The following is a 25,348-nucleotide window of genomic DNA, read 5'->3' on the forward strand; positions in this document are numbered from 1 at the left end:
GCGCAAACAAGTCTCTACAAAGCGAGGATTACAGCGAGCGGGGCACAGTCAGCTCCAAGCATCGCCTCTCCCCGGACCCTGACTGCATCTCCCCCCTGGACGCAAACTCAGTAGGTAGAGCCCCCTCCTGGACCTGAGGACCCCTGCACTCATCTCCCACTGGACAGCAGCCTTCCCCGGAGCCGCGGACTCTGAGGCCAGCTCTCCACGGACTTGTGACCAGTGGGTACCGGGATTGGATCTCCGCTGACCCGAGTGCCAGGACCAGGATCACTGCCCCTCACGGGGATGGAGCCCCTGCTGCTGGCTCTGTTCTGGGTCTGTGCCTGGGTGGTGGAGGGAGACAGGCACACCGTCTTCTGGAACAGCTCCAACACCAAGTAAGTTCACCCGCCTGGTTGGGCACCTCTGTGCAGGGGGTGCTGTGATGACCGCCTCACTCAGAGGGCGCAGGCCTTACCAGGGGCAGGGATGACCACTTCCCTCAGTGTGCCTCTTGTTTAAGGTGTTGTTGTGCATTGCACTCTTTATCAAGAATGCATCTTTCGCAAGTGTTTATGAATGCTCAGAGCGCCTCGAAACCCTGAGATCTCTCGTTTACGCTCGAGATTGTATACATCCCGTGGGGGTATTTGTGGGACACCCGTCCTCCACCCACCCCCTCCGCTCGGTCTCTCAGCTGCAGATCTGGTGCAGGCGCAGATGGAAAGTCAAGTCAGTGTTCAGCGCTGTCCTCCATCTCATCCATGGTTGGACAGAGGCGCGGGTGGCTTGCATCAGGAACCACTGTGCCTTGCAGATTGTGCAGGGAGAGGGCATTCACTAGCCCAGGGTCACAGAGTTTTGGGGAAGGCTGACATTAACGGAGAGACTGTTTTGGTGTACTTATACGTTGTCATGTGAGCTCTCAGGTTACCGGGACAGCTCATTCTTTAGGGTCTTCTGTGGTTGGCAGCAGTGCTTTAAATGGGCCGGTACTCTCCGGTACTGAGTACCGGCACTTTTTTATTTTGAGAGGGAGAGGTACCGGCATATCTCAAGAAAAACGTAATACTTTTAATTGGAGAGTACCGGCACTTCTCAGAAACAAGCAGGTACTCTATTACAGAGTACCTGCAATTATATTTTTCCATTTAAAGCACTGGTTGGCAGTATTGGTTTGGTTCACTTGGCCTTTGAAAGGAAACCCATCGACTGGTAGTGTAACAAGTTATACGGTAACCCTTGTTGCATGTGTGTCGCCTCTAGGTGCCTGGGTGGATTTGAGGTGTGGTAAGTTGTGTGACAGTAAAAAGGGTCTGTTGGAAGACTGGGGTCTTGCTCCATAGCAGCGCCGGCCCCTCGCACTGCTAGGAATGTGGTCTCCCTACCCATTCGATCGTTGGCCTCTCACTCGGACTAACAACAGAGTGCGAGTGCACGTTTTGTGAATCGTGATGCTGGTTTGTGGTGCAAAGCAGACGTATTTAGCAGTCAGTCTTTGCGTTGGGCTCTCCTGAGCCTGCAGCAGGGGGGCGAAGGAAGTGGAGGGCGCCTTTTCGGCAGGGGCTCATTACCACTGCCGGAGAGGAAGGTTTTGAAGTACACCTATAGACGTCAGGGGGCCTGAAAGGCTGCAAGCGGCTGTGCAGAAGGTCAAAGGTCTGACACAGGCACTTATCCTGCCCCACCTCTACCGGTCTTTCAGTCACCTGTCTGACGCGGGCTATTCTAGAGGCCTCGCCCCCAGCGCCGTACCATTAATATTAAAGAATTTGCAGTGGCACCGGTCGCAGTCAGCGCTGAGGGGCTGTTACCCCCGTGTTATGTCTGTTTTTCACTCCCTCTCGGGAGATGGGGCACACCATAGCGCTCTGTGGTGCCACGGCTCTTCCCGGAAGTCTCTGCAGTGCGCCCGTGCTGCACCGCCAGCGCGCAGGAGTTGTAGCGTGGGAGGGTGCGTAAGGGGCGGGATAGGTCTGTGCAAGGCTCGGGGCCTGCTATGTGTGAGTGATCCCTGACTCAGGCAGCGAGTCCCGGGTTGCGCAAGGCTGGCTCAGGTATGCTGCAGGGCCTTGGAGCCAGGCCAGGGGCCCGCAGGGTGGAAAGGGTCAGATATGGGAAACATGACAACTCTCTCAGTGGGGCATAGGGTGCGGAGGCAGTGCCTAGGGGCCTACGCGCGTCTACATCACAACACACCACCACTACATAACATTTGCACCGTAACACGCTAACGCAGATGGCGGCAAGGGGTGCAAAATCAAGGGGCACCCAGGGTTACTAAGCGCCCGGGAGTGCGGCTGTGTGATTGTGATAGGCACCCTGCAGACTATAACGGACTCATGATGCATTCCACAGTTAGCCTAATTAAGATCTGGTTGGGCTGGGACCGTGTCAGTCGCACTCGGTCCTTCCAAAGATTCAGGTGCACCGTCCTGGCAGTGGCAAAGGGCAGTTCACCTCTAACTGGAGTTAATAGGGGTAGCTTTTACGGCTAGAACCGAATATGGCCAATGTTTTCAGTTTTGGTTAAACATTTCAAGAGTGCCTGGAACTGCAGCAACTTCTGAAGCACTTTAAGGCCTGAAACACACAAAAAAAGAAGACAGTTCGTTATGTTATTCCACCTGTGCTTTAAGTGTTTTTTATTGCTTCTGTCCTTTAACTTTGAAATCCGCTGGTGTCCTCCACCCCAAGAACCTCGCTTTTAGGGGGACCTGGGCTCCAATGGCTGCTCAGCAGCTGATGTCACGCCATCTTTCCAGATCTAAAGTGCGCTGAGAGCTGCTGGGGAAAGCGGATTAGAGCTGTGCGTTTCGGCGACAAAAGCATGCGCAGTGCGGAGAATTAGACCTCAATTATACTGTGCCGGGCTCATGAATTAAACATTGCCCCGCCGCTATCAAAGGGTTAAACTCTTTTGAAGCTCGTTATTAAGCTGCAAGGTAAACTGGGCGAGGGCTGTGAGATGGAGGAAGCGGGCTAAGCTCTTTCTGAAGTCCTAAGAAGTTTGTGAGCAGAGGTGCCAGCTGTGTCCTGTCGCCCCCTTCCTTGTTAAGCTGCCCTGTGCGCAGTTTAGTTCCTGGGGGTTAAAAGGAGGGTTTAAAATGAGAGTGCCAACATTTCATCCCACGCTCCAGGATCCTGATAATTAAATCAGCAGTCAAGGCAAACAAAAAGGGGGAGATTCCTCCTGATGTGTGTTAATCCTGTAGAAATGAAAGGTGGTGATCCAGGTACCCCACAGGCCCCGCTGGCTGTAGGTGCTGCTGGGCTGTTTGTCACTGAGAAAGCGTGACGGGGTGATCTGAAGCCAGGGGGGGTTCGGCTGCTTCTCCACTGCCTCAAATGTCTCTTGTGCCCCCCCCCCCCCCCCCCCCCCCCCATTAATATGCCTTCAGACCCGAAAAGGGGGATGGGGTGCTATCCTACAGATTATAGTTTTATTCCTAACTCCGGTTCTCTGGCCACTTTAATAGACTTTTTTGTTATTTCCCGGTGACAAACAGCTTGAGCTAAAGAATCATTTCAGAAAATCAACATCTAGAAACAAATTGTAAACTGGAATAAAATAACTTCTGTACTGCAACTGTTGCCATCCAAAGTCCACATGCTTAGGTTTGTTTTCCTGGAAGGAACACTTGACATTAAGAATAAGTGAACTCATGCAGGCTGTGTTTGAGACGCCCTGTCCGAGAGGCCTTGCCTTTGGGTGTTGACAAGGGCCTTACACTAAAGTGCCAGCAGCTGGAGCCCTGGGGCTGCCTAAGCGCTATAAATTCCACATTGTGGCGTAACGGGGCCTCTTTAAACACTGCGCTGTGCCAGGTGATAACTCCCTCCAAACTGCAAGGGGAGCGGTGTCGACTCATCACTTAAGTTTCCAGAAGACACGGCCCTCTCCCAGTGCTTGGTGAGGGACCCAAATCTGCAGCTGGCCATCTTCGGGTCAGACCCCTTTCCCCCGCAACAGGGTGGGGGCGCGTGCAGAGTACACTGCATCTACTTAAGGGCCGCCTTCTTGCATCACCACCCCCCTCTTCGAGCTGGTACTGTCACTGCAGGATCGGCCTTTACCTACGTACCAGACACTTTCTTTTCAAGGGAGATTTCAAGACTCCCTACGTCATTCCTACCGCCTAGAGGGGACAGATCACTCCTCACGGAGCTGGGTTATGATGTGGGGCAGGGGTCGGGGGTGTTGTAGAGATGCATCGTCTTCCTCGCATTTCGTACCACCCGGAGCAGGCACGTTTCCTCTCCAAAGGAGCAAGCGGTGCGAGGCGCTAGATGGCGCACTTCCGGAGACAGGCGGACACCGAGCGCCGGGCGGGAGAGGCTGGAAAACAGACCCGCGGTTTTATTGGCACTGCGCCCCAGCTCTTAACCTAGCAGCCTCGTAAATGAGAGTGGAAATATAACAAAGGAGAGAGAGTAAACGAGGGAGGCTGTAAAAGCCTCTAACTCGCCGCAGCCTCTTCAAAGTGAAAGGTGAGGCTGACCAGAACCCCGGAGCAGGGACTGTGAGCGCAGGCAAGGGTTACAAATGTTCTTTGGAGTTTTACTGAGATACGTGCAATATTATCCCCTCAAGTAGGAAGGCCTCCGTCTCTTCTCCTGGAAGCATTTGACAGTGGGTGTTCAGAATTATGCCTCTAACACGCGAACTAAAAAAAAAGTTACATTCATGATATTGGTTCTCTGGCATTTCCTGTAAAAAATAAAAAGAAACCATACCCAGAAGATTTTTTTGTTTATGATATGAATTATTTTCTACCACTCAACTCTCGGAAACATGGCATGTCCCATGCTAGACGAGCATGCCACTGACATTTAACACTGCTTCTCTTTGTTTGCGTATTTATGAAGAGTTTCATGTCCTCAAATACTGCGCTACCGCGCTAGACCGAGTGGTGTGCTCCTCGACAAATGAAAGTATTTGTCTTTACCTAGGTTCCGTGCCTGGTACATCGGGGGGCCGGAGCGCCGCTTTCACCGCGTGTTAGCTGCGGTGTAGGCCAGATGCTCTGTGCCCTTTGAAGGTTTCCTGTTGTGCTTGTCGCGGCTCTAAGGGGTCATGCAACGGAGGGGGCTGCAGGGCTGTTGTTGAACAAGCCCAGAGCTCGAGTTCACAAGGGCACAAACCCTTATTTTTTCCTGTACTCCAGCCAAGTGACAGCTTCACCGGGGCATGTGAAGGAAGCAGACCCCGCTGTCTTTCCTCTCGCAAGACTGAACGCTGGAGGAGGGAAGGCTCCCTCTTATCCTGCCTCAGAGGGCCACCTTTTTCCTCCCGAACGCCCCCTCAAGAGAGGTGGGCAACATGCCAAGGCTTTGTACAGCAAGACAATGCTGATGAAAAGACTCCTCTCCTTGCCCCTGCACTGTGTTTCTGTTATGTTATGTTTTAGAGAGGGGGCGGGGCGGCTGGGAGGGGGATTGGATGGGCTGGTTCCTGGCGCCCACGTTAGCCAAATAAAGGAAACGTCAACTACCCGCAAAACGAGCCCTGTCCCAACCTCAACAAGCTGCGCCGCCCCCCTGCTTGTGAGTTTGTGCCAGGGTGAGGTGTTTGGCACATGGCTGCCAACTCTCTAACCTAGTGGAACTGATTGGGGCTGTTTCTGTTTCCTAAAAGCCATGGACAATGGAAAAGAGCAGGCCCTAACCAACCAAGGAGTCTTTCAAGCGAGGCGCAAAAGACACCGACAGGCCCCCCCTGCCCACACTGAACACATAGGGGTGTGTCTTTTAACATCACAGACTACTTTCGTGTAAAATCCTGACAGTTTAAAAACCTCAAGTCACAAATACAGACAGCATCAAGGAAACGCGCGGAGAGATTTACAATTTGGCCTTACCGACAGGATCTATATAACGGAAACATCTTACACGAAAACAATACAGCAAGCCCTGATTGGAGCCAGTCCTGAAAAGGATATTTTGGACAGACTGCCCCCAACCTTCGCAGTGGCGTCCTGAAAAACAGCCCTTCACAGTTTCTCAAGCCCAGGCCGCAGCGGTTCACCCAAAGCTTCTTTTTAGGCTAACACGTCAGGGCCTCTGTCCAGTAACCCAACTCAGCCCTCAAGAGTTCAAGCAGTAGCAAACAGCACAGCGCCCCCAAAGGGAAGCTGCACGAATCCTGCTGCCTCGGAACATTGCAGCTGGCCCTGCTCGGACACGAACACCACCCACGAAAACCCATATTTAGGAGCATTTTGCAGCACTCTGTAATTACGGTGCTAAGCAACAGCTTGGAAGAGACCGGTTTGAGCTTATATATTTGCTGGAGCCCTGACAGGAACCAAAGGGCTGCAAAACAAGGGTAGCACTTTAGGTAGGGTCATTCTGCGGAGCATGGCCTGGTCATCTGGGAAACAAAATAACATACTCTGAGCTACCATATTTGTTTGGCACACTTGCACAAGTATACAGCCAGCATATCATAGCTCCTGGAAAACCCAGATGGCAAGAAGCGCTTAGCTCAACCATTGTCTGGAAAGTCACTCAAGATCTGGAATGGTTCTACCCCTACTAGATGAAGCTTGCTCCACTTTCAAAAGAAGCTGTTTTCTTTCTCAGATAAGACTGCAAATACCCTGGTACCCTTGACAAGGGGGTCACCGTATACTATGCATGGTGTACCACCACCTGGTGTTATTAATTGGTGCTTTGTGTCAAGCAGTGTCACCTTTCCTATAGCGTGTAGGGTGCATGAATTAAATGCTGGCTTCTTAATCTGTGGTCTCTGTGTCTCTAGGCTCCGTGAGGCAGCCCAGCCAGAGACCTCAAGTTTCCAAGGCCATGCGTGATCAGTTCACTTATCTAGCCAAGGATTCTGCTTTTATTTTCTGGCTTGTATCCCTGATTGAAAGCCGAAAGCCAGCCCTGGGAGTGCTTTATAAGTCGAGTCTAGTGAAACTTAACGAGCACAACACGGCAATAATCCTAGTAGCAAAAACCTCATCTTTGAGAAGCAACCTCTGCCTAACTCCACACATACAACCCCCAAGTTGTTATCTTGTTCCCTGTACTAGCCCGCCTGTTGGTTATTATCAGGGTTTACATAACCCAGACACAAATCTTTATGTTTATTTTTTATAACTCAATGTTGTGCAAAGGGTACTGCCAAGACAGGCGAACTGCACCATGGGCGGATGTCAGGGAATTAGTAAAAAAAAAAAAAAAAGTTTACCTGTAACATTAGTTCTCCGCTACATATTATGTAAGTGCATTTCCGTCGCGCATTCCAAGGTGGAAGACCACAATAAAAAGGAAAGGTTACTTGCCTGTAACAATTGCTCTTCAGTACATGTGGAAGATCCTATGTATCCAAGTTATCTCTAATATCAATTTTGATACGGAATTAAAAAAAAAGAAATCAGAAGACGCGTTTTAATGGGAACAGAAGTCACCGGTCCCACTGTCTTACTGCCGACATCATAGAGCGCAGATTCCAATAGGTGTTTAAACGTCTCACTGCTGATGACGCCACAACACATTCTGCGTCATTGGTGTTGACACCAGAGCTAATAATGTCGCACAGCGGAGTTCGTCATACTGAATGGCGGCCGCTAATGACATCACAGTTCAATCGGTCTCACTACCGATAACATCACAGGATGTGTGATTACTACAGCATGCTTTCTCCAGGTTGATTATAGCAGAGGACAACGCCCCCATTATTCTGTTTTACGCAAAAATGATTTTTTTTTTTTAAATATGATTATAGAATGCAAAAATCAATACATGACTTTGCAGCAGTAATTCTGCAGTTTCGCGTTATTGTAGTCAAACTAAAGCCGCATTCATCGGACCCTCTCTCGGGGTGTGTTAGAGGTCACCTTTAATCTCTGGTCCCAGGCGCCGCCGGGGCTCTGACCACACGTAATTAATGAAGGGTGGTCAGTGCGTGTCCTGAGTGAAGTGCTGGACAGGTTTGTGCCTGGGGCCACCCTCACCATCTCACATTCCGCTCCTGGACGGGGAAAAACTTCAGTCTGTTCCCTCCCTACACGGGGTTCAAATGTAAAATCATTACCCAGGCCTTTGTTATCCTCCAGAGATCACTTATAAAGCTCCCCGCACAGGAGCCAGGCTGTGAATGAGTGACAGTTTAGACTCATCTGTCAGAATGGCAGGCCTCGGAAAGCCAGGGTGGACAGCAGACATCTGTGCTGGACGCAGACCAGGAGCTCCGGAGCTGCGGGATATTCAAGGCTCAGCCAGCAAACATAAGCATCTTGTCGCAGTGACCTCGGTCGCTCGTCACAGGCTGGCGTGTCACTGAGGGCGGAGGCGGCCTGTCCTGTGAGTGGGGGAAGCACGCACTGACATAGCAGAGGTGGCACTGGCCCACCGGAATGACAGATCGCATCATTAATTGGAGTTCCGTGGGCCCCGGTGTCGCTGCACCGCTGACTTCTGCGCAGCTGGAAGCAAGGCAAGTCATCCCAGCATGCTGGTGACCTGCGGCTTCCATAACATGACGCGCCCCACTGTCAACATACGCTTTTCTTAGATATCCCCCAGCTTCTCAAAATGAACTTTACCCATACGTTTCCCTGTTTTTATCTTCCTGTGAGAAGAATGTGACCCCTGTACTTTCATATAACGTTGCTACATGGTAAGGGCTAATCCCGGGTTCCCCGGGGCCTTTTTCTCGCGTAAGAAAACTTCACATGGTTGGTTTAAGTCCCCTACTCCCCAAAAATGCAGCTCTGGCTCCAAAAGGTTGAGTGTGAGCCCTGCACCAAAGTCCACCTAATTAAAAAAGTAAAGTTAATTAAGCTGCCTCAGATCAAAGGGCTAGCCGCCCACTTCTTCCCCGTCGCCAGGAATCTAATTAAAAACGGGAAGAGAAGCCGAGAAGTCGGAGTCAGCACCTTTTGGGGAGGGTGATCTGGGGGCCGCAGGCTTTCTAGCCACAGCGGCCTTCGGTTCCCATTTGAGCATACCGTAGGTAGGGGAGTTAAGATGCTTCATGGAGGGGCGGGGTAAATCCGAATTACCGAGTGGGCCCATGTTACTTGAGGAACATTCAGCAAGTCCTGTCTGATTTTTTTGTTTGTTTGTTTAACTTAAACAGCACTTTGTGTGTTGGATCTACCCCAATCCTGTTTTTTTTTTTTTTTTTTTTTAAGTTAAAATATATGCTTCACGTTGCCATGGACTAATAAAAAAATGCTACAAGTAGCTCCGAATAAGTGCAGTTTTGGTGGGTAGATGGGCGTGGAGTGGTACTGCTGCTTTGAACGAGGGTTCTGGGGTTGTGTTACTGCTTTGGGTGTGATTTAGGGGTGAAAAGCTGCGTTGCTCATGTCGTGATTGACTTGCAGTGCTGCTCAGACAGTTTAAAGCGGGCCCCTTGCTTTCCCCGCTCAGGTTTGGCGGTCGCACCAGTCACCTCTGACAGGGGAGTCATTTTGCTGTCGGAAGATATTCAGTGGTCAAGGGTGCTCTAGTCATCTTAGAATGAACAGCAGTGATGTTCGAGGTAGTTTTGGGAAGGCTGCTATTTTTTGGTCATGTTTCAAATTTGATGCTGGTCTGCTTTTAGTGAGTTTAGGTTATCACTACAGATTCTGGTCATGGTTTAGGGACACAGCGGCATGAGGCAAGGTTTAGGGCTCAGTGATGGGGTGTTTGGGGGTCTGAAGAGCTTTGGTCATGTATAGTTGGGGAGACAGTGTGGTGTAAGTCAGGGTTAAGTGGCTGAGTACTGCCTCAGTTTAGTATCCTTGGGACTCACGTTTGCTGTTGGCAGTGATTGTTGCCAGTTTTGCTTTATGGACAGTTTTGGGGTCTGTACTGCTTTAGTGTCTTTGACTGTCATTTCTGCTTTGGGCAGTGTTTGATGCTCAGTGTTGCTTGATGTAGGATTTGAGGGCTTGTCCTGCTTTCAGCATGGTTAGTCGGTCTTTAGGGATCACTTCTGATTTAGGCCTTGTTTAGGAGGTTTTGCATTTGTCACCCCAAGTGGGAAGGGTATGCCCAGACGTGGGTCCTGTGCTCACTATGCCACCAGATTCAAGCTACCCTGGCTGAAGAGAGGTGATACCCCGAAACCGGTCCCAGGATGCTTGTTTCTGGTCCAGGGAGGACCTGGCGTGGCAGTTTGGGCTGGACTGTTCCCATGGGAAACAGGGTCAAGACTGATTTGCATGGGTCCAAACTGGAATGGCATGGTGAGCAAAAAACTGATGGATTAAACCCAGATCTGGGACTGGGTGTGAATGTTTGATTTGGTCTACATTCCATCCATCAACTGTTCTTTTTGCATTTATTTGGGAGTCAGTCACTTGTTTTAAGAAGAACGCGTAAGACCTGTGCTGCTTTGGCCATGTTTTGGGACATCAGTGCATCTTAGCCATTGTTATGGGGTCCGTTTTGGGATTGGGGTGGGCTGGTAATACCCTTTGGTTAGTTTTGGTAGCGCTTTGTTAATGTCAGCTCTAAATAACAATTAACTGTCAGGTTTTGTGCGAGAAATCGGATTCTCTTTACATTAGGCGCCATTTTAAGTTGTAAATCACTCTATCCATCTTCAAAGGCCAAACTGCCCTATACAGTAGACCTCGGATTGGTAATTCTCAGTGGGCTGCCTTTTGCCCGGGTAAGCATGACTTGAAACCAACTCCAAGTGACGTCAAACAGGAAACGTCCACGTCACATCCTAGTTGTGCAGGCTGTGGATAGCCAGGGCCGCTGCACTTGGCTTTAGTGGGGCCAGGGGTTGACCAGGCCGGCCTCCGCACCAGTTTCCTGCAAGGGGTACAGAAAGGACAGGCCTTACCCGAGAGCGCACACAACTAACTGCGCCATGGTGAATGATTAACCGCACAAGGTGAGCCGGCCTGGCACAAATATTTGCTCAGCACTTCCTCTGCGGGCAGGGTTTGCGTGTTGCCGTTTTGTGCGCCGCTCTGCTGGCAGAGCTGCAAGGTTACCAGCCTGGGCACAGATGGCCAAGATTACAGAAACAGAGTTTGGGCTTACATGATGCAGCTGTGCTGTTCGCCCTGCTCGCTACAGCTTTACTGTGCTGGCGGTCCGCCCCATGGCCCACACGCTGCAGTGGTGCTCACCTTCCTTGGGATGCCTACCGCATCTGTGCTGTTCACCACCCATGAAATGGCTCCAAGGCTGTGCTGTTCACTGTCCCTGAGATGGCTGCCACGGCTGTGCTACTCACCATTAGTGAGATGCCTACCACGGCCATAGCCATCACCATGTGCTGTTGGTCACTCTACCCGGTACCCAGTGCAGCTCAGCGACATGCATTCTGTCGCGGATGTAGTGCAGCAAGCCTACTGTGCCACTGACTAACTCTGCAGCTTGCCTGCCGCTGCTGCTGTGCTGTTCGCAGGCACTGCAAAACGCCATGCATTAGAAAAGGACATAAACAAATATAGCTTTATCGCTGTGAGTACACCATCCTTCAAAAGGTGAACATCTATACTGATTGCTCAGTGGCAGTATCCTGCCCCTCTCCTTTCGTTCACAGAACAAGACCCCCTCCTGTTAAAGTCACCAATTATGTCTTTACACAGTACTGGACCTCCTCAAGGAAAAGAACTGCAAGTAGTTGAATTTTGTTCTAAAATAAACACCACCTAACCAGCAGGGTTGCTTGTTTCTAGGAGCTCTAGATGGCGAGATGACCACCACAGTGCCAGCCGCCGCCAAAGCTGCGTCCTTTCGCCTAATTTTAAAGAAAAGTTGTCTGCTGCTATGCCCAGGAAGTCGAGCACCGACGCCAAGTATGACATTTCCCAGCCCTAATGGACATTTCCCGCTCATCCATCGAGTCCCTGTGTTTACAGCACTCCCACAGAATCCGAGTAATTACCCTCTGTGACGGGCGGGTGCTCGCAGAAACAACGGGGTCCCCAAAGCCTAATAGAGAATGAATCCCCTGTGGGGTCTTTATTGTTAGTAAATACCATAAATGCCTATCTTTAGAGGCAATCGACCCCGAGCAGTGACCCCGGCAGATCATGTGTCTCCCATCTGGGGGAGCCATTAGCCTTCTTGGTTCCTTCTCAGCACAGATTACCAGGGCCGCTTCTTCGGAGCCCTGCCCAAGATGGCGGACAGAGTCCCACATGGTGTATTTTACCGCATGTGGGAGATGGCAGAATGAGTCAGCCCCACATGTACCGGAACTTTACCTTGTACGTTACATGCACGCAAATCACTGCAGCACTGTTTGCATCTATCGACTGAGTTACCTTCCCGAGAAACATTCCTACCTTGCCAGAATGGCAGTTCAGTGCCCCTCCCTCTGGGTCTGCCCAGAAGTTGTTCTAATGTCAACAGTAAAAGGCACATTTGGAGTACAGTCTGTGCTTGTCTGCTGATAAGTGCCGGATTAGTACCTTTAAACAGGGTATCTGGCAGTTGCATGGGGCAGGATTAACTCCCAGATATTAAGAAAGAAACAACAAAAGGTGTTTTCTTTTCTCCCGCGGCCGGGTCTGCCTGCCCTACCCCGGCTCTGTCGGGCTGATGCATGGTGGGATAATGTGCAAATTTTCTATAGCCCTTGGTGCTTTCACCCAAAAGAGTTCTCTCAATTCCGTGCGCTCTCATATTTCGTTCTTCCTGTCCTATTCTTTCTCCAGGGGCATTTTCCATATCAGAGGCGTTCTTTATGAGAGACCTCAACTCTCACTCATTGGGAGTGAGAATCACACATTTTGAGTTTGGGTTGAGCTTTCAAAACAGACTAAATGTCACCTGCTGAAAAGGACAGCCTTCCTAAATGTGACTTTTTTTCCTAGCACTGATGTGTGTAGCACAGCGCCAGTGACCTTTAGAGCCACCAGAAAGCAGTCCTACCAAAGGAAGAGTGCCCTGACTGGCTCTTTCAGTTCGCACATGTAGGAATGCTGCTCCACCACATCTGTAAGCCAGGAGTCCACATTTCTTAAAGTCCGTGTTGTTATTTTACTTACTTCACAATTATTTTGATTGTTTTAATACCATTTTACTGGTGCCTCTTGTCATGGATGTCAGAGTTTGAGACTTCACTCAGTATGATGTCATCAGTCTTGCTAATTAAGGCTTCAGGCCTAAGAAATGTCAAAAAGTGTTCATCCTGCCCTGGACTTTTCCATCAAAGTCTCCTTATCTCTCACTTCATTTCCAAAGCCTCCTCGGGAACCGAGCTGCCTCAATTCTGAGTCTTATCCATAAAGCTTGGTCCCTCCCTTCCTAAACTAGACCTTCTCGCTATCCAAAGCCTTGTCCATAACGTGCTATCCATATCCAAGGGTTTCTCTCCAGAACATTCACCCCATCCTAGGTGTTTATGCTAAACTGTTCCTCAGACACAAGACTGAGGCTCCCAGACTCTACCTCCAGGGCTCTCTTGACCTGAGGCTCCCAGACTCTTTTCTCAGGAGGCTTCACCTCCCACCAGGTCCCACCTTCTACTGCGCGGGTCTTTGCCCTTTTCCTTTCTCCCTTTGACAGGGCTTCACCTTTTAGCACTGCTCTTTTCTTAGACGTCCATCCTAAAGCGCTCCTAAACCTTTTTTCAAAAGTTATCCATGATTTGGATCTTCAGCCAAATGTGTTTTCCATGTCCCAGCCCCTCTCGCCATGGCATCCTCTCTAAAGCATTCTCCCTACTTCTAGCTTGTCTGTAAGCCAAATCCCAAACTACCTCTCGGCCCCACACCTGCTGCCCTTGTTTTGCTGTGTTTAGCATCGATTTTTGCTCCAAACCCCGATGAGATTATGCTTCATTTCCATTCACCTCGAGCGAACCAACATTGCCCCTTCTGAAACCCTTTCTTTTCACCCAGCGCAAACTCCCCTCCCCTTTTGACAAGGGCCTGTGAGCCGGTGTTTCTGTTTCCACACACCTCGCCAAGATATTCGCCCCAATTAGGAAGAATTCACTGAAGCCTTTTAGACTTGAGTCAAATCCTCGGCCACCTTCTCATCTTTCAAGGAGGGAGGGGGGTGTCGATGGGGGAGCTGTCATTTGGAGGGTAGGGTTCTTAATTAGGGGCTGGGATTTCATGGCCTGTTGACCTACAGGCGGGAACAGCGTGGCCTGGAGACGGGCAGTCTGGGGTTAACAAGAACTGGGGGACGTTACCACGCCCCAGGGGACCGTAAAGGGGACACCAACTGGACTATTTAACTCAAAAGGGGAGTGTACGTTGTCAAGGGCCTGGCACCACTACTGGGGCCAGGGAACTAAAGTTTCCCTTATCAAAGCAAAGCCTGTAGTTCTGCATTTGACAGTGCAGCCCAGGGATGCAACGCTGGCTGTGATGTCCACTTTTAGGAAGTCTACATTCCCGCCTGCGAAGTGAAGACCCAGAAAGGTGGAAAAAGCTGCAGAAAATGTACAAGCGCATGGATTTACCACAAGCTGATCCCCTCTGCTGCTGTGTTATCCACTGTCCATTATTCAACTCCGTGACTGAAAGGTGCGGTTTACTTTTAGATGCCTCTCTGCACCAATGGCCCTGCTCCTCGGACTCCCATACATACACCCCACCTTCATATATCTCATTCACTAGATTATGGGACATTTCATTTTTCATGTTGTTGTTATTTTTTTATTAAGCAGGGAGCTTCTGCACGCATCTCTATTCTCTTCCTGAATTATCTCATGTCCTTGTCGTTGTCATTCATTATATAATTATGACGTGTTAATCAGCTGGTATTCTGCACGACTATACGATTATTGTTGCGTATCTGCTTATACATAGTGGTTTTCTCATAACGGGGACTCCTATCATCTTGATCTTGCATAGGTGAATTCGTACACACGTTTCTAGCTGCCTCGTTTCACTGAAAACACTTGACTCTAAACATGCACAGATTGCGCTAGCACAAGTAATTAACCACGTCCTACAGTATGAGGATACCGGGTACTGCTGGATTTCAGAATCATGTACGGGTTTATTTTTTATGATTTTTTTGGTGCTGAATTTATATGAAAGGTCGATATTTTGGCAAACGCTGTTTTTACAGTCTACGCTCCCCACTGAGTACATGAAATATTTAAATACTTAAGCTAAGCGACCAGGCGTTACTAAGATGGGTTGTAGCCATCAGATAGACTCCAGAGCTGTTAGCTGGCTTGATGTTATGTGGCTGTCCATCCGAAGCCACAGTGCGTCAGTCACCAACTCTAAGCATCCTGGGGCTTGTCGTTTATTTCACCGTTCCAAGTATATGCCTACAAGTCCCAATATTCTCAGTGCTGTAAGTCTAAGGCCGAGTGTGACATGATGTAGCCCACAGGTTGTCTGAAAACACTTGCGAGTGCAAATGCTGCCTGTAAAGGTTACTCCATATGCACCAACAGGAAGCTTCTAGAGTTCTGTCCTTAAATGTGCACTTGAATGACACAGGCCTGCCTTCGCCCGGCCGTACCTGCTCTTCACTGCCCCTTAGGCTAGGCTGCCTGCAGCTTGGCCTTTCTCTGATTGAGGGCTGGCTCCATTGGAGGTGCGGCCTGCTGGTCAGGCTGCCCTTGGGCGTGGGGGAACGGTATGTGTTCTGTTGGGCTGGGACGGTCCGGTTCATTACCAGCTGCCAGTCACAGCTCAGGCATGTGTGCAGTGGACACCGACTCCCCCTCTAGCTAGAAAATCGTTACCTCTGATGCAATCGCAGACTCGGGTTACAAAACACTGCTTACGTGTGACTAATGTGGTGTGTTAAAAAGAGAGGAGGGACAACAGCTACTGTGCACTGCTCGTAGGCCAACCTCGGCCAAGCTATCTTATCCATGTGTTCAGAAAGCGACACTTCCTGCCTTTTTTTTACCTTCACTGCAGGATAAAGCTTGAGAGAAAGCGCTACAGGATAAAAATGCGATTCTTTTCCACTGTCATGTTAACTTTGCTAAAAATACCCCAGTTCCTCTTCAAACATACCAACAACACCAACCCTAAACTCGATGCCAGAGTCTGAAAAATGCTACTTCTTGGAGGGGTTGATGATTAAACCATCTCAAAAGAGTTTTGAGATAAATGATAAGGAATGTTACAAATGCTGTGAGTTGCTCGACTCCGTCACTAGGGCATATTGTATGGTAACCTGTTAAGCGCTTAGTTCCACACTAGTGACCATCAGGGAGGAGGCTAGTCTGTTTGCTGTTTATGTTTGGTATGTTGTGTGTGTGGTTCTGTGATGAAAGCTTCCCATGATATAATGACCTCTGTTTCTAAGCCATCATTGTTCTTCTTTGACCAGGTTCCTTTGGGACGAGTACACGGTTGAGGTGCGCCTCAACGACTACCTGGACATCATCTGTCCACACTACGAGGACCGCGGTGTGGCCTCGCACACCGTGGAGCGCTACACCCTCTACCTGGTGGAGCACGAGGAGTACACCAACTGCAAGCCCCGCTCCAGCGACCAGCTGCGCTGGGAGTGCAACAAGCCCTTTGCCCTCCATGGCCCAGAAAAGTTCTCTGAGAAGTTCCAGCGGTTTACTCCGTTCACCCTAGGCAAGGAGTTCAAAGAGGGACATAGCTACTACTACATCTGTGAGTACCAGCACCTACCCTGTGTACAGTGTGTGTGTTTGAGGCAGTAGCGCTGACAAAGTACTTTCTTAGTGAGGGGCACTACTACATTTAAAGGTTTGGAAGTGGACTTGGGTATGACGAAGCTGAAAGAACTGACGCTTACCTGAGCTGAGTGCAGTAGGTCTTCGCTGTCTTTCTAGTTGGCACAGTGATTTGGGCCACATCTGTAGGCTGGCTCTGTCACGAGGTGCAGCCATGGAAACACTTGTTCGAGGCTCTACAGGAAAAAAAAGACAAACCACACCACAAACACGAGCCAAGGAAGAAAAACCTTCTAACGAGTATTCTATTTTTTGTGGGGGTTTTCAGCTTTTTCCTTGGTTGCACGACTTCAGCAGAAGCAAGGCTCAGTGAACACTGTGTTGCCTCCCACTGGGCCCTGATTCAGCCCTTTTTAAATCCCTAGCCTTTGCGTTTTGTCAGCGGGCCCGGACCTGCCCCTTTTTAACTTTCCGAGAAGCTGTTGTTCATAGGATGTATGACTGAATCAAACTGAAGCTCTTCAGTGCTTGGGGTGAGAAGCTTGGAGTCAGTTTACTGGAAAGGTCACACATGACTTCGCCTAGTTGGATAGACGTGCAGACTGTCTTCATTCAAGGGCTATGAGCTTGTGGGGAGGCGTGTAACAATAATTTTCTGTAGATGCATGGATTTTCTTTACTTTGGTACCACTGTCCCTCTTCCGACTGATTGAAAGAGCGAGTCCTAATAGAACCATTCTGATTAGCTGTTAACAGCACACAGAAAAGTAGTGGGTACCCCACATGTCTGGAACACATTTTACAGTCCGCGGAGGACTGTGGAGCTCGAAATCCTCTCATTTCCATCGTTACTCTGCAGAGAACATTTTGGGCAGTTGTTTTCACCTAATTTCACACTGAATACAAAGAAAAAAAATGCTGCATTTCCCCAGTTTCGCTTTTCAGCAAAACTTCTCGCCCATTCTTACTGCTAGGGTTATTTCAATGTTTCCTTTAAGGGTAGTGTGTGATAAATATGCACTGTCTTCATGGGTAGGGAGGTGGCACGCGATGCATGTATTTTTTTGTATTGGACAGACAACAGAGATCTGCATACTGTGTCTTGGTGCGGTTACCTTCATTGGAGGGGTAACGGGCATATGCATTGTTTTTATTAGTAGCGTGAGAATGTTTGGATTGCTTCAGTGAAATTGTAAAGTCCATTTTGATACTGTGTAGGGATGAGAGACATAGTAATTCTATGTTTAGTTTGACATATATGTTGGGTTAATTTGGGTATTATTTGTAAAATACAGTGTCTGTGAATGTTATAGATCTTGATGGTAACAAGGATTCCTTTGTTTTTTTTTCTTTTACAGCCAAGCCAATCCACCACCATGGGGAGTACTGCCTCAAGCTGAGGGTGACCGTCGCTGGCAAAACCAGTAAGTTCAACTATTTCCCAAGCACATAAACGTTTTTCCTGAAAAAAAAATACACCTATTTTAGTAAATCGCTTCTTTCGTTCACCCTCTTCCCCCATGCAGACGTGCAACTTCGAGAAGCAGAGGCACGGTTTCTGCACAAGCACGAATTTCCGATTTGCAATTTATGCCTAGGGAAGCACCTTTGCTTCCCAAGTCATACATATTTCCAAAGATCCTAGTCTTAAAACCGGCAGCCCACAAACCCAGCCACTCCCTCCATGACCACTCAGACACCGTCATCCGTCCCACAAGCCCACGTCTTGCATAACCACAGGGAGCCTAGGGTACTGTTTAAGCCCAATAGTGCTCCTGTCTCCAGGAGGGGTACCTTGGGGTTCCTTATCCTGTGTTTACATCCTTTTTTTACTCTTCTTGACCTCTTCCATTTTATTTAAACTCACTCGTGTCACCCCCAGGCTCTCCCAGATGGTCAAAAATCTACTCTCTCTTGTATTACTTTTGTCCCCTCACCCAGGCCAATTTACCTCAGCTTCTCTTTTACTCTTTCGAATTTCCTCTGCATTACAGTCCCTCATGATGTCGACCTCCCTTTCTATACCACCTCACTCATCCCAAAGAGCCCAACACCTGTAATCTCTCTGGGTCTTGGTTTGTAAAGAGGGATGAGATGGCTTTAGAGTATTTTTCAACACAGATTACGCCAATGCCGCTTTCTTTGTGCAAGAACACCATGATTGGAAATATTATGCCTGTTCAATTGTTTGCACTGCTCATTCCAAGAATCAGGTCATGATTACTCTAATGTTTTCTTTCTCTCTTGTTTTCTTACAGCTCAAGCACCTGTTGTAAATGCTCATACTCCCAGGGCAAGAATGCAGTCAGGTATGCATAACCCTCACACTCTGCAGCACAGACTGTAGAACAAAGGAACACTTATGTTTTGTATGCTGATCAAAGCAGGAACTATTTGTGCTATAAGGACCCAATGAACAATAGTGGCATCTGTGAAAAAAATAATGTTTAGGGGAAGGGCCTGCGACTCACAAAGCAAGATAGGGTTAATAACCGCCTGGGTGGGTCTCACTGCACTCCTTGGAAGTCACAACTTCTTAGAACCGGCTCTAAACCTTGAAAAAGGGAGCTCCTTAGTCTTATTTGGATAGATCACCAAACCCCAGAAGCTTTAGCTCTGGTGATTGGGAACCACTTCAAAACCTGGAAGCTTGAGCTCGTACGTGTGGTATCACTGCAGACTTTGAAAGTCATAGCTCCTCCCCACAGCCAGAATCGACCTGCTCCAAACATTGGAAGCCTGCTCCTGTGGGTGAAACCCTCTCCAAAACCAGAAAGTTAAAGTTCCTGTTGGTTGGAGCTGCTCCAAAATCTGGAAGCTAGAGCTGCTAGTGCCAGCAATCACACCACCCACTCTCTGAAAATCATAGCACCTCTTGACATCTAGGATGATCTTGCTCCAAACTTTGGAAGCAAGAGCACCTCAGTGTTATTTCGATATTTCTCGAACTTCTGGAAGCTAGAGCTTCTGTAACCTGGACAATAGGGGTCTCATGGGTTGGCATTACCCCATATTCTGAAAGTCGTAGCTCCTCCTGACAGCTACAATGGATATGCTCCAAGCTGTAGAAGAGAAAGTACCTCAAGGTTATTTGGATCCTGCTCCAAACCCTCGAAGCTAGAGCTCCCTTTGGTGGAAGCCACTCCATCCTCTGACAACCAGAGCTTTTGTGGGTGCGGCCTACCTCAAACTCAGGAAACCAAAACTCATAAGGTTTGGAAGCTGCAGACTCTTAAAGTCAAAGCCTCTTGATTTATGAGATGGCTCTATTCCAAAACTTGGATGATAGTTTCTCACTGCACCAGGACAGTGCTGCAAAAACACAAAACCACCAATGCTCCTAACGTTGTTTTTTTTTTTTTTTTTTTTAAGAAATGGTTATAACTTCTTTGGATACAACTTCAAAATCCATGTAGAAAGATAAATAATCAATATTTCCCCCAAATGTTTTTGTAAACCTGGCTAATATAATCATATTACAATACATAGAAAAATCCCAGTTCAAGACAGTATGTAATATATTGTCCAAAAACACTCCATAGAGCAATATGATATACTATAAACAACATGTATAGCTGCCTAACTTGCTGGGTTTCTCGCACACACATCCAAATACCAACATCCTAATCGTTCATCACACACTAGCCACAAGTACCCACATTGTAGAAACTCAGCTACTCATAGTCATGACATTGGACTAGTATGCTTGACTACAATCAGGACGGTGCTACTCCAGACTTTGGAAGGTGGGAACCATGCCGTGATAGTTAGCCCTCATAGAGTGGGAATGTGCTCCAAGCCTCTAATGTGTGATCTGTTCTAAGCCGTAGGCTTCGTTTCTCATGCTCTGCAGTTCTGATCTGACCCTTTATAGCAAGGCACCAATCACAGACAGCACCTGCATCAAAGTAGCACACCCGATTCACTTAAAAGAAGAGGACAGTTGGGGTCCAACTTTCATTTTTGTAGCCAGGTTACCACTACCCCCTTTAACCATAAATTTGTGTAATTTTAGTTTGTTTTAAGCACAGAAGTATCCAAAGATTAATCTTTTGTCTCTTTCTGTTTTTTCTTTCATCACCAGACCAACCAGCTGGCGACATTCCTGGGGTTTTGAGAAGTGTGGCTGGAAACAGCTCGGGCCCAAGGATCTCCGCTTTCTACGTACTGTCCTTACTGCTTCCCCTGCTAGTGGCAGTTGGGTGCTGACACGTCTTGACCGTGCCAAAGGATAAAGATTTTGTGAAGCTTGCTGAAGTCTAACAGGGTTGACCAGCAAAAAAGACAATCGCCTGCTCTGCGATACAAGGACAGATTGTATGCACAAGGGATGCCAGTCTGTACAATGTACACACCTGTGTGAGGGCATCCATGTCTGTCTCTGCCTATTACCGGGGGGTTACTGAAAACACCCAAGACCCCACACGCACAAGTTGTGACAAAAATGTGACGGCCTTAAGTGGTTATCAGTATTAATGCTAAAGTGATCAAAAAATGAGCGTTGTGACCAAAAATCAAGACATCCAAATACAGAAATGCTCAGAACGTGCACTAACATGTCTGTGAGGCACGTGGACTTTACGTCGCCAAAGGGAAGGGAACAAGAAAATGTGCACTTTGAAGCCACCTGTTTTCAGGAACCGGAAGACTCGCACTACAGGTAGTTTTGGCGCCACCATCAAACATTAGCCACCTCTTGTCGGAAGTAGTGAGCATCTCCTAATGCCAAATCTGCCTACGTTCTCTAAGGAGAAGTAAATGAAGACACTCGAACTCATGTGCATGTAGCTCACCGTGCGGAGTGCACACTGGGCGCCACGGGAATGAACAACTGGAAACTGCAGCAGGTCGTACTGCAGAAGGAAAATCATATGTAGCAGTATTCTCTATACAGCCATTCTGTGGCCGATGCTGGTCATCGGAACGCCACAGGCAGCTAGAACAAAAAAACTGAGAAGGACTGAACTCTGTACAGTGTACATAGGAAAGCCAATTATAAGAGTTATTTATAGAGATGTATGCCATTCGTGACTATTGTCCAGGGGCAAGGGCTCTACTTCTGCATGAGGACGTTTTGGTTGACCCTAGATATCGAGTATTGTGATCAACGAATTAGAAAAAGTCAATCAAAAAGAATCATAAAATATGGAAATGTGGTAAAGTAAGAAATGTTAGAGGCAGATAAACAAATATAGTCTGTTGGTACTGTCACAGAGGTCACCTTGAACGATCAAGTAGCTAGGACAAAATTGCAGGCCGGAAATCCTGTTCCCACACCAGCCACCTCTCAGAACCGAATTTGATTATTTCACAATTAATAATCAGCAAAGTTTGAAACACCACGTCATCTCGTCTCAGTCATGACTTGGTACAGTTTTCTGTTGGTCAGAATGTTAAAAAAAATCAAAATTCTTTTAACACAGAAGCTGCGTATCTGTGCGTTGACTTTTCAGTAAAATAGATTTGGGATTTTTTTTTTTTTTAAGGAAAAATTACATCGTTTGTATTTTCAGCTTTAGGGAACCATACGCACCATGCAACTCAGTCCTTCCACATGATCGGCACCATTGTAGACACACTGCTTTTAAGCAGACACAAAAAAATATTTTTGTGCGGGCTGAACCATACACCACCCTCATCCCATACATAATGACTCATTCCAGGAGTTGTAGAGTTGCAGATATACATGTGAACTTAAATATTATGCAACAAGAAATCATTTTCTCCAGGTAGACATAGGAATGCAATATATGTGTTGAATTTGCGAAAAACAATCATAGTGTGAAACCCCAAAATATGTAGGGGGTTATTCCAACTTTGGAGGAGGTGGTAATCCGTCCCAAATGTGACGGATTTACCACCAGCCGTATTACGAGTTCCATAGGATATAATGGACTCGTAATACGGCTGGTGGTATATCCGTCACTTTACCGTCACTTTTGGGACGGATTACCACTTCCTCCAAAGTTGGAATAACCCCCGTAGTGTCTTACATAATCAAATGTCTTTAAGGCCATCCTTGCACCTCCATCAGTACAAAAAAGACAAACGTTTGAAAATGTCACTGTTGCCAAAATAATTATTTTAAGACTTTGGTTATGGAACATAATAATTATCTGCCTTTTATTTCGAAAGTCACAAAAAAAGAGAATGGAATTCTGACTCACACAGCTGACAAAACTATAGGAGCTGCTGGGGACCTTCATAACTGGAGTAGGGAGACAATGATCATCTCAGACTTGCAGCAAGTACTAATTGCTGAATAAGAACATACGGTCCATTAATGGGTTTCTTCTAGATATTTTTTTCTTAACATCTTCCACCTTCTCAGATCTCCTATTTAATGATGAAATTTCTAATGGTCTTTTTTTAATGATATATTAATCAGGATTTTACATCGAGATTTTAAGTTTCCTCTTCTACATGGGCCTCTACTGAGTGAGATTTAGCTTCTCTACTGTGAAGATAGCAAACTGTCCATGTAATTCACGGAAAAAAATAGGAAGTTTCTGTTGCAAAAGAAAATGCTGTATTGCACCGAAACCTGGATGAGAAAAACACTAAATATCGAGAGAATATGGGTAAAAGGCACTTTTTAGACTTAATTGGGTTATTTTAAAATGATTTTAACAAATGTATTAACTAATACAATATGGAATTGAAATGTTTTTTTCTTAACATTCTGGTTCATTAGTTTTGTTGAATCGTTCGAACACACCAATCACAAACATTTCTTACCTTAAAGGGAAACAGTTTTCAGCTTTTGGAAATAGTCGCATAGTCCCTTTTCTCTCTCCATGTTCATTTTGTTATTTCAGATGAGGTGCAGAGTCTGGTCTCACACCTCTTTCTACACGGGCAATTCAGCCTAAGTCGCCCACCGTGTTAACTACAGAGTTCGTCTGGCTTTCAATCACTACATAGAAAATGTACATATGTATAGGAAATAAGCTGCTCTCGCCGTGTCAAGACTTTTATAAAACTGGAAGTTGTTTTTATAGTGAATGTACTTGAATAAAAAACAAACTGAAATCTGTTGGCGTCCCCATGATTCAATGTTCCTGTTGCCTCACTGTTTCTACAGTTATGTGTATTTGCCCTCAATTCTCCTACAGATCAAAATCTGGATCCGATCCGGCAGCTGTTCTGTGACTCCAAAGGATGCCAATTTATTTAATGTGTTGAAGAAGGAATTGAGGCAAAAAATGAATTGGAAGAAGTTAGATATTGTGTTAGGGCTAGGGTATATGAGGACTACTCTAATAGGAGATCAGTTGACTGACAGTTTAAGGTAAAGCCAACAAATGGGGAGTGATATTTGGCAAGTAAGGATTTATGCGGGCACTGGCCTTGTCAGATATAACCTTGTTTCCTAGCAGGCAAACGCCTGATAGAGGGTCAATCACTGTCTCGGGCCTTTGCTTTAAATACGTGGAAATGAGAAAGAAAAATAAACCTATTGCCAAGATTGTTTCAGTGCTTTTTAAAGTCTAGTGACAGGAAAGACACAGCTCTTCTTCCACCCTGCAGAGCCGCCAGGCGCTGAGATGTATCTGGAGCGAAAACGTGCTTTGTTGTCTGCACTGTGTGCAAGGAGACAATATTAACATCCGCCATCATGTCCCATATGCAAACAAGATGAGCTTGTCACTTGCGGATACTGAGCGTCTACTCTGGATTGGTCTACCTACAGCCAATAATCGTTTATTCTCATTTGGAAACTGACGGACCAAGGCAGGCCTCTTCTGACTTGGAAATGTCAGACAAAGTTACATCACTGGTTGACCCTACTAGTCAGAGATACATACTTAAAAATGACAAGCAAAAATAACTACAACCTTGAATCTCTGAGTGTGGTCACATAAAGAAACCAGGCTACAATTTCCAAAATAGACACTTTTTTTTTTTAAAAGGACAAAAGCGAACTGTTAGAAGAGAATTCCAGACCCAGCCACTAGATTACAGAATAATGCACAGCATGTGAATCCAGAAAAGATTCACAATGATAAACATAGGTATTTCGTGGACCTGACAGCACCAGTAGAAATAATGATACATGACCTCGCCTGGACATACTATGTATATGAGCTCTTGGGAGCCAGGCTGCCCTGTGCCAGCAGTGATGCACAATAAGCCAGTCAAGGGTAACTGCAGCAGAGCATAACCAACTGATACACTTCAATAACAGTTGGCAAAGTAGATCTTCCCCTTTCATACACTGTTTCAATAGTCTAACCAAGATATCACTATGGCCCCCCACTATAATGCACCTAAACTGGTAGTGAATAAAAAAGAACTTTCTCAACTACACCTCGTAATGAGATGCAATTTTAGTTACCAAATTCATTGTTTGTTCATGGTGAGCTCCTTGTCCAAAATGTTCTATAGATGTTTGACTTTATATGCTATTAGGATGGTTTCTCCAAAGCACTGCAAGAAACCCCTAATGAAAGATTCAGTGTTTACCAATGCGTGTTGGCCAAACACCAAAACCTCCAATTTAGAAACATTTAGTTGCAGCCAACTATGGTTCAAACACGATTCTTTAGACTTAAAGGTGGCATTTTATTGCAGTGAGTTGCTGATCTTTCAGTCTACAGCATAATCCTGGTGTCATATGGCTAATGGGTGACTTGAGTGGTCTAATGTTTGACACATTAAAACATAACAATAGGGCTCTTATGGGAACGCCAGTCCTTTATTGGTGGAAGTATAGAGCAACATTTCCAGCAGGACTGTAATTGAGGCTAGCGAGAGCAACGATTAGAACCAATAAAATTCCACTTTTTTTACTCTGACCATTTCGGTAGTGGC

The 25,348-nt window shown here is 47.1% G+C and overlaps 1 protein-coding gene across 1 annotated transcript; it reads left to right on the forward strand.

Moving 5' to 3' along the window:
• On the forward strand, positions 1-23,566 carry EFNA1 (ephrin A1). Its single transcript, XM_069218413.1, has 5 exons — positions 1-380; positions 16,216-16,511; positions 17,893-17,958; positions 18,793-18,843; positions 20,619-23,566. The coding sequence occupies exons 1-5, from the start codon at positions 289-291 to the stop codon at positions 20,741-20,743; spliced, it is 630 nt and encodes a 209-aa protein (XP_069074514.1). The 5' UTR covers positions 1-288; the 3' UTR covers positions 20,744-23,566.
• The last annotated feature ends 1,782 nt before the right edge of the window (positions 23,567-25,348 follow it).

This window comes from Pleurodeles waltl, chromosome 12 (assembly GCF_031143425.1).
Source record: "Pleurodeles waltl isolate 20211129_DDA chromosome 12, aPleWal1.hap1.20221129, whole genome shotgun sequence".
Taxonomy (NCBI): domain Eukaryota; kingdom Metazoa; phylum Chordata; class Amphibia; order Caudata; family Salamandridae; genus Pleurodeles; species Pleurodeles waltl.

Bases quoted from the DNA above. Each gene is read 5' to 3' on its own strand.
- EFNA1 (XM_069218413.1), top strand. From the start codon at position 289: ATGGAGCCCCTGCTGCTGGCTCTGTTCTGGGTCTGTGCCTGGGTGGTG. The intron at 381-16,215 runs GTAAGTTCACCC...TTCTTTGACCAG, and splicing joins TGGAACAGCTCCAACACCAA to GTTCCTTTGGGACGAGTACA. The intron at 16,512-17,892 runs GTGAGTACCAGC...TTTCTTTTACAG, and splicing joins ACATAGCTACTACTACATCT to CCAAGCCAATCCACCACCAT.